Consider the following 8625-nt stretch of genomic DNA (forward strand, 5'->3'; position numbering starts at 1 on the left):
TATCCGACATTTGTTTCCATTGACATACATTTTTGCAAAGAATGTGTTTGTTTTCATTTAACCGACCCAATCTGTGTCAAAATAGAACAAGGGGTTTGGAAATTAATGCCAGGTGTCATGTGAATGCATACAGTGTTTTCGGAAAGTATTCAGACCCCTTGACTTTTTCCACATTTTGTTACGTTACAGCCTTATTCTAAAATTGATTAAATTGTTTTTTCCCCTCACCAATCTACACACAATACCCCATAAAGACAAAGCAAAAACTGGTTTTTAGACATTTTTGCAAAAAAACAGAAAGGTCACATTTACATAAGTATTCAGCCTAGATTCTGACTAATCTCCCAGTCCCTGCCGCTGAAAAACATCCCCATAGCATGATGCTGCCACCACCATGCTTCACCGTAGGGATGGTGCCAGGTTTCCTCCAGATGTGACGCTTGGCTTTCAGGCCAAAGAGTCCAATCTTGGTTTTATCAGACCAGAAAATATTGTTTCTCATGGTCTGAGAATCTTTAGGTGCCTTTTGGCAAACTCCAAGCAGGCCGTCGTGTGCCTTTTACTGAGGAGTGGCTTCCGTCTGGCCATTCTACCATAAATTACTTTGAGTAATATATTCAACAACTTACAAAAAAATTGAAGCTGAAATTGGGATTTTATTTTAGGAACAAGGCCTGTTTTTCTTTTGAAGCCAGAAGGAGGCTAGTATCAGCTACATTTATGCCTTTACTAGACTATGGGGATATTGTCACGACTTCGGCTGAGGTCGGCTCCTCTCCTTGTTCGGGTGGCGTTCGGCGGTCGACGTCACTGGCTTTCTAGTCATCACCGATCCATGTTTCCTTTTTCCTTTTGTTTTGTCTTGATTACGCACACCTGATTTCTACTCCCTTATTATGTTCCTTATTTACCCTCTCGTCTACCTTTCTGTTTTGTCCGTGATTGTTTTGTGTTACCGTGTGTGTTGGAGGGTTTTCTCTAGACTTTATGTTTCCTTGTTGGAGATATTCCGGTTTTTAATATTTTGAATAAAGACTTTTGTGTTTTCTCAAACCTGTGTCTTGCGCCTGACCAGACAACGAACCCAGCATTTTATCACAGATATGTTATATATGAATGCTTCCGCTCAGTGTTTGAGATCAATTGACACTCTTTACCATGGCACTTTGAGATTTATTTTAAACTGCAAAACCCTTACGCGCCACTGCACTTTGTATACCAGGGTTGGCTGGCCTTCTCTAGTCACTCGTAGGCTCAGTCACTGGTATGCTTTTATTTACAAAGCCATTTTGGGTTTACTACCTTTTTATTTGGGTATTTTTATTGTTCATAAATGTGGTGGGTACTCTCTTCGTTCGCTGTACTTTATCCTGCTCACTGTTCCAAATGTCCGAACTGAATTTGGTAAAAGGGCTTTTATGTACTCTGCGCCATCGTCTTGGAACACCTTACAAAATACTTTTAAACTGGAAGAACTTGTCCCGAATGGTGTTTTTAAATCACTGATGAAGGATTTTGAGGCTGATTCCCTGACCTGTCAATGTTTTTAATTTGCTGTTTTATACTCTTGTGAATTCAATGGTTTTTACTAGATTACTTGTAGTTTTTCATGTTGTCTGTCTGTAATTTTTTTGTAATGACTTGGTGCTGCCTATCTTGGCCAGGGCGCTCTTGAAAAAGAGATTTTAATCTGAATGTGCCCTTCCTGGTTAAATAAAGGTTAAATAAAATAAATAAAAATAGTAAAAGGTTTGAATACTTATGTAAATAAGCTATTTCTGTTTTTATTTAATTTAAATTTGCTACAAATTCAAAAAACCTGTATTCAATTTGTCATTATGCGGTATTGTGTGTGGATTGCTGAGGATTTCTATTAAAAATCCATTTTAGAATAAGGCTGTAACGTAACAAAATGTGGAAAAAGTCAAGAGGTCTGAATACTTTCCAAAGGCACTGTATGTAGGCCTTGTGTCGATGACCTTATATGCAGGGTCCCTAAACAACAGCCTAATATAGAAATTGAATACAACAACATACAGTACTGCTGTGTGGGTGGAGAGCTCAGATGAGGGAGATGCGTATTGGGATACTGGGGGACTCTGTCCTCTGGGGGGACTGGTGACTCACTAGGTGCTCAACCACTGTATGTTTGGACATGTGCTTCATAAGGTAGGTTTCCTGCAAAGACACAAAATGGACAACTCAAAATCTGTTGGTTTCCCCACACAAATGCCTAAACACAGGAATAGGTTGGCAACCCTGGTCCCAACATTCAGTAATCGCCTGCAGGTTTTTATAAAAGTCAGTAAGCAACTGATTCTGTAAATCACAATCTTTGACCCCTCTTTCTTTCTTCATGTGGTGAGCTTAATTCATGCTTAGTTATGTTGTGGTTTTATGTGCGGCTTCTGCAAATGTTTACAGACACTATAACTGACCAGGACTATAGCAATGCATTGGATTTGCTTACACTACTACTAACACCTAATACTGAACAGAGGGATAGGATACTCACTGAGGTGTATGCCCGGCCACACATACTGCAGCAGTAGGCCTTAGCGTTTTTGATGGCGTGCGTAGAAAGGTGGATCTGTAACGATGCTGAATCTGAGTAGGCACGGTAGCAGTTGGGACATTTGTACGGCTTGTCCTTGTTGTGCTGCCTCTGGTGAGACTACATAGAGAGAGAGAGAAGGGGAGGGGTGGGCAGAGAGAGAGCGAGAGGAGGGGGTGGGCAGAGCGAGAGAGAAATAGAAGAGATAAGCACAACTCAGTCACTCATTAGAGGATAACTATCATTCAGAGCAAAGTAATTATTGTATGGTTGAGTAGACCATATTTTTCTCTCATGGAATCTTATACCTTCACTTCTGCAGTATGCCATTTAGGGCTACATTCAATTAGAATTTTACTATGTAGCACCTTTAATATTATCAATAGACTCGGGGCCATTCAGCACTGAGAGATGGACTGTAGAACATAAGTAAGTAATCCTGCTGTGATGTAATACTGACCTGTAGGTTAGAGAGCTGGGTAAAGGCCTTTTCACATCCAGGGGCCGCGCATTTATAGGGTCTGTCACCAGTGTGGATTCTAAGACACATGCAGAGGAAAATAGATGCATGTTGGAGAGAATAGACTGAAATATTATGTTTTATTTAGCAATTATGACAGGAAATATAATGTAATGACAATGTAAAAGAATATGGTATAAAAAAATATATAAAGAGTTATAAAACAATGGATACATAATCATACATTTCTCAGTGCTGCCCAATGTCAGGGTCACTGATGCAAATCAAATGTTATTTGTCACATGTGCCAAATACAACAGGTACAACCTTACGATGAAATGCTTACTTACAAGCCCTTATCCAACAATGCAGTTCAAGGCTACTGTACATTCCAGCAATACATGGAGTGTTCCTGTTTAAAATATGTTTTTAATTAATGTTGTCATTGCCATTGTGAAGCCACAAACACATTTTAATATGGTGTGGATTTTGGTGGATTACTTTTTTTCCTATTCCTTCCTATTCCATGAAGGTGAACTCAAATGACCTGGTGTGCTGCTGCAGGTGCGAGAGCTGACGGAAGGAGTTCTCGCAGTAGGAGCAGTGGTAAGGCTTGATGCCCAGGTGAATGCGGAGGTGCTGGGCCAGGTAGGACGCGTTGGCAAAGGACTTGGAGCAGTGGGGACACTTGTGGGGTTTGGCCTCCGTGTGGGACTTGGAGTGGATCTGCATCTCCGACTTGGACAAGAAGGTAAGCGGACACACTTTGCATCTGAGTGGAGGGATACATACAAATGGGACTGGGTCATATCATATGTCATGGATGAAGGTTGTGTTATGAATGATACTGCAACACTCAAAAAGGTGCCATGACCAATCTTTGAGGGTGTTATGAATGTCTTATGTATAACACTGTGTTACCAATAACACCGTTACCGATATGTGCATGTGACTAAAATTTCTCTAGGTCTACAACCACTGAAATGGGTGCTTATTGAAGAAATAAGAATTATTATGTACACTTGAAACTAAGCTAAATTGAATCCGTTTTACAAACATTGCCCATACCTGTATGTTTTGCCCTCTTTGGCAGGGAAGGTGATGCAGCCCTGGTCTGCGCCAGAGGCCATGATGGGGTAGGGCACCACTAGAAGAGGCCCTCCGCTCTCCGCTTTGATCTTCTTCCTCCCGCGGGGTGTCTTGGGTGGAGGGCCGAGGAGTCCGGCCAGGCCCCCGCTCTTCATCTGCTCCATGCCAGGCCCACTGGCCAGCCCGGAGATGATGTTGACCGATGGGGCCCCTCCCAGTCGGTTCTGGCTGCTGGAGGTGGGTGTGGTGGGCGTGAGGGCCTCGGAAGTGCTGTGGCCGTCCGGCCGGGCCAGACCTGTGTATGGGCACATGAAGACTTACAAATGATAAGCCATGCAAAAGGTTAGCGATTTAGCTTGCTGAGAGACTGAGCTTTGACACAAACTAATTAGGGAAGGTGTCAGAACTTAAGAGGCACACTGAAATGCATTTGGCTCTTGTCTAACCCTTATGAACTACACAGATTTTGAATGTTTTCATTGACGATTGTATGTTTCCAATGAGAAAGGTGGTGTGGTTATTACCTGACCGATGGTTAACTCTAGAGGGCTGCTCTACGATCTGTCGCATGTGCCACTCATCCCACAGTCCTTTGGCCTTCACTGCTGACTTGTCATCCATATTCACGTCTGCATCATCGACATTGAAGGTAATAAAGTTAACTGATCTAACTGAGGGACAAATGAGAAAATCACTTTATAAATAGCACCAATTTATACTCAACATCCATCCTGAGATCTTACAACGCTCCATAATACAACGGGGATGATTAAAAATGTCTAAATCTATGGCTGCATTTAAGCTACATTTTTGACTTACTTTCAATCCTCTGCACCAATATGAAAGAACTACACTGGTAGGCATCCACCATATGACTTTCATCTGTGCTTTCCTAATCAATGCAGATGACGGAGAGGAGATGCGAAGGGGAAGGCACTTCAGACTATTGAGATTGAGACCATTGAACAGAATATTGGTCTTTAAGTATGACCAGAGCCAGGTGGTGTCTCCAGTGTGCACGCCAGTGTGGTGAGCAGACAGAAAACACTGTTACAGTACCTACCTGGCACAGAGCTGGAGGCTGGGCGGGCGTGCAGGGCGATGTCGGGCTGCTGGACCAAGCCCTGAGGGTGGTGCTGCCCCTGCTGGTGTTTGGGCATGGGCATGCCATGCTGCTGCTGCCCCCCGTCCGAGGGGGAGGAAGCCACCAGCAGGGTTTGCTGGGAGGGGGCTGAGTTGGGTGGCAGGTGCAGGGGTCGGATCTTCTCAGCCATCAGCTGCTCCTTGATCTTGTTGATGAGCACCAGGTTATCCAGCTGAAAGGGTTAACCGGTCATGTTCAACAGAAAACAGCTCCATTGTATCAACCATCAAGCTAAAGATGATCCCATTATAGTCATACTTTTGTTTCTGTTTAATACCTTAGTTGTTAACCTCTTCTGATGGGCATTTACCTAGATTTAAATACTTTTAACTGAGAAAATAATGAGCTGAGTATGCATAACCATGTCAGCCTAGATGGAAGGACATAAAAAATTAAGATGTCCTTACCTGGCCAGGCATGGAGGGAGGCGGAGGCCAGAAGTAGGGGTTGTTGAACCGAGGCTCAGCCATCCTGCGATGGAAACGCACGTTTTATTGCGGTATTTTATCATTTTCCAAATACCATTATCTACAAAGCATTATCCCATGTATTGGGAGGTTATTAAATGTATTAGATTGAAACTAAGAATAAAATGGACAGGTATACTGATGTTTCATGTGACTGTTTTGTTTTTGAGCATCCCTCCTATTTTCCTTTGCACAGAGCAGAAGTAGTAGAGTGGGGGGAAAGTACAATAGCCTTAATGGGAGGCAGACTCAGGTCTCTACCTCTCAAGACAAAGAGACCAGTTTTGTACCATATGGTTTATGAAATTAGATTGTGACTGCGTGAATAGGGCTGTTATCATGAGTTTATTACCTAATAACTTAAGTTATTATATTCTTTCTACTATATTACATGAATAGTTAAAAAAAATATATGATATGCCAATAATGAAGTATTATACAATAGAGTAACTTTGTCGCATTCGGATTTGGGTAATTAACAGAACAAATAGCACAATTCACAGAGTCACAATAATAAATGTTCATAATTATTGTATAAAAACCTAGTATGTTCAGCTCAAACTGCAGTCAATCACAGGCCTCAAAAGACATTACAAGAATGCAATCAAACATCCAAACTTTCACTGAATACGATCACACCTGTCAGTCATTTTCGATAGGCCTACCTTCAATATTCTTTATCCCATTCCCAAAGGTTTATGCCAGAGGTTTTATGCCTAGACAGTTTAGCACACATTGTTGGTCTACGGAAATCAGAATAGGCTCAATGTCAACGTTTTATTCTTTACAAAATATATTTCCTGTAAAAAATTAGTTACGTCCCCTTCCAGTTATAATTCATTTAGGCAGCATTTCATGTTTCCTTTGGTAGTCTAGACTTTTGATAGCACGTGTGCCCCTCGACAGCTCTGAAATTCAGTCACATTTGGCGATGCGACAATCCGATACGATGCCACACAGAAACATTCTCAGACACATTTATTAAAACATTTTCAGACAAAAGAGAAACAAAAATGGCAGCCTGACTTATTTTTATAAGGCGGGACGCCATATTCTGCAGACCCCAAAATTAGGAGCATCTCATTTTCTCCTAAAAAGAGGCCGCTTAACACAAATGTGTGTTTACGTCAAAAACATGAATCAATGTTTACGACGAATTGCAGGTTTGAATAGCCCGGCCTCCCCACCTCTTAAAAAACGGGACACTTCCTAAACAGACCATGCCCTGCAAATAGCACGCAAATAGGTAAGATGCTCGAGCTTTGCGCTGAAATGCTTTTATAAAACATCATCAATGCGTAAAGGTCACAATGTAACAACCGCACGCTGACAGAAATATATTCTAAAAGACGTTATGCCAATCTTTTCCAAAATGCGTTCACTTTGGTATTTTTTACATTCCAACTTTTTAACGAATCGAGGGGCATAAAATGATATTATCTGTATAATGCATACATTTGGGGTTTATCAACTTCCAGAAATGCACATTTACAAACAAATTCCATGAATTGCACACAGACCTGATATCCCGATTGCAGATTTTGTCTTGCTTTATTATTAAAGATAGGTATTCTTTCTGCCTGCCTCCAATTGGTTCAGCGCTTCCGGGTCGCTTTGTTCGCTTCTGGGTGCTGTACGTAGCTGCTGTTGCCAAGCTGTCCGAAGGCTGGACATTTTTTAAAAGTAGGCTAATCTGAATCCAACTGCAGTGGGTTTTATTTTAACTTGGTTATAATGCGAAACGACGCACAAAGCATTGATCTAATGTTCATCAGGTGTCAATGGCAAACATTACTCAAAAAGAGCATTTTTCGATACATGACTTCTTGATCTTATCACACGCCCAAAACTTGTTACATTGGCACTTGATTTTTTTCCACTAGTAATGGTAGCGAGGTGACTTTTGTTTATTATGGAATTGTTTAATAATTAATGTTAGAGAGCATACAGTCCAAGGGCAGTGGATATAGCATTCCTGGGATACTACAATAATGATTTAGTCAAGTATTTCACAACAATACACAAGGAGACCCGCAATGTTGCTGTTTGCTACTCCGGTGTCAGAAGTGGGATGGGATGGGATGGCATAGCAAACGGTAACAGGGCAACTGGCCCTGCCGGTCTCAAACCTATGTCTCCTAACCAAGGTTTTTATAGTAAATGAATACTGAAACAAAAACTTGTCAGGAATTTTTTTTTTTGTCAATTTAAATAAAATAATTAACAAACCGGTTTGAAACACGAAAACTAATCTGCAACTATTATCTTTGACTCAAACTAACTAAAAAAAATGATGTATTACGTTTATTTTTTCTTTAAGCTGCAATATGTAACTTTTTGGGCGACCCGCAATGTTGCTGTTCGCTACACTGGTGTCAGAAGTGTGATGGCATAGTATAATGCTTGTTTTGTTGCATATACTGAAGTTAGGCGCACTATTTTAATTTGATCAACCAGGAAATGGTGGATCGATTTCTGCATAATGCATATTTACCTTTTTTTTACCCCCTTTTTCTCCCCAATTTAGTGGTATCCAATTAGTAGTTACAGTCTTGTCTCATCGCTGCTACAACCGTACGGACTCGGGAGAGGCGAAGGTCGAGAGCCGCGCGTCCCCCGAAACACAACCCAACCAAGCCACACTGGTTCTTGACACAATGCCCACTTAACCCGGAAGCCAAACGCACCAATGTGTCAGAGCAAACACCGTACACCTGGTGACCGTGTCAGCGTGCACTGCGCCCGGCCCGCCACAGGAGTCACTAGTGCACGATGGGACAAGGACATCCCTGCCGGCCAAACCCTACCCTAACCCAAATGACGCTGGGCCAATTGTGGGCTGACCCATGTGTCTACCGGTTGCGGGCTGGCTGCGACAGAGCCTGGACTCGAACCCAGAATCTCTAGTGGC

General features: G+C 42.0%; 1 protein-coding gene across 3 annotated transcripts; it reads right to left on the reverse strand.

Moving 5' to 3' along the window:
* Positions 1 to 843: 843 nt before the first annotated feature.
* LOC139416445 (zinc finger protein 362-like) lies at positions 844 to 7322 on the reverse strand. Of its 3 annotated transcripts, none has more exons than XM_071165058.1 (10): positions 7235 to 7322; positions 6380 to 6457; positions 5655 to 5718; positions 5167 to 5419; positions 4628 to 4774; positions 4083 to 4398; positions 3562 to 3786; positions 3015 to 3093; positions 2516 to 2674; positions 844 to 2178 (listed from the first exon to the last, which is right to left on the reverse strand). In XM_071165058.1, exons 3-10 carry the CDS (start codon positions 5715 to 5717, stop codon positions 2062 to 2064), a joined length of 1359 nt encoding a protein of 452 aa, XP_071021159.1. In that variant the 5' UTR covers position 5718; positions 6380 to 6457; positions 7235 to 7322; the 3' UTR covers positions 844 to 2061. The 3 variants fall into 3 exon arrangements, with proteins under 3 accessions (XP_071021159.1, XP_071021161.1, XP_071021160.1); XM_071165060.1 differs by having other exon boundaries at positions 4628 to 4732; positions 7235 to 7309; XM_071165059.1 differs by having other exon boundaries at positions 4083 to 4419; positions 4628 to 4732; positions 7235 to 7309.
* Positions 7323 to 8625: the final 1303 nt, after the last annotated feature.

Source organism: Oncorhynchus clarkii, chromosome 9 (assembly GCF_045791955.1).
Source record: "Oncorhynchus clarkii lewisi isolate Uvic-CL-2024 chromosome 9, UVic_Ocla_1.0, whole genome shotgun sequence".
In the NCBI taxonomy this organism is placed as follows: domain Eukaryota; kingdom Metazoa; phylum Chordata; class Actinopteri; order Salmoniformes; family Salmonidae; genus Oncorhynchus; species Oncorhynchus clarkii.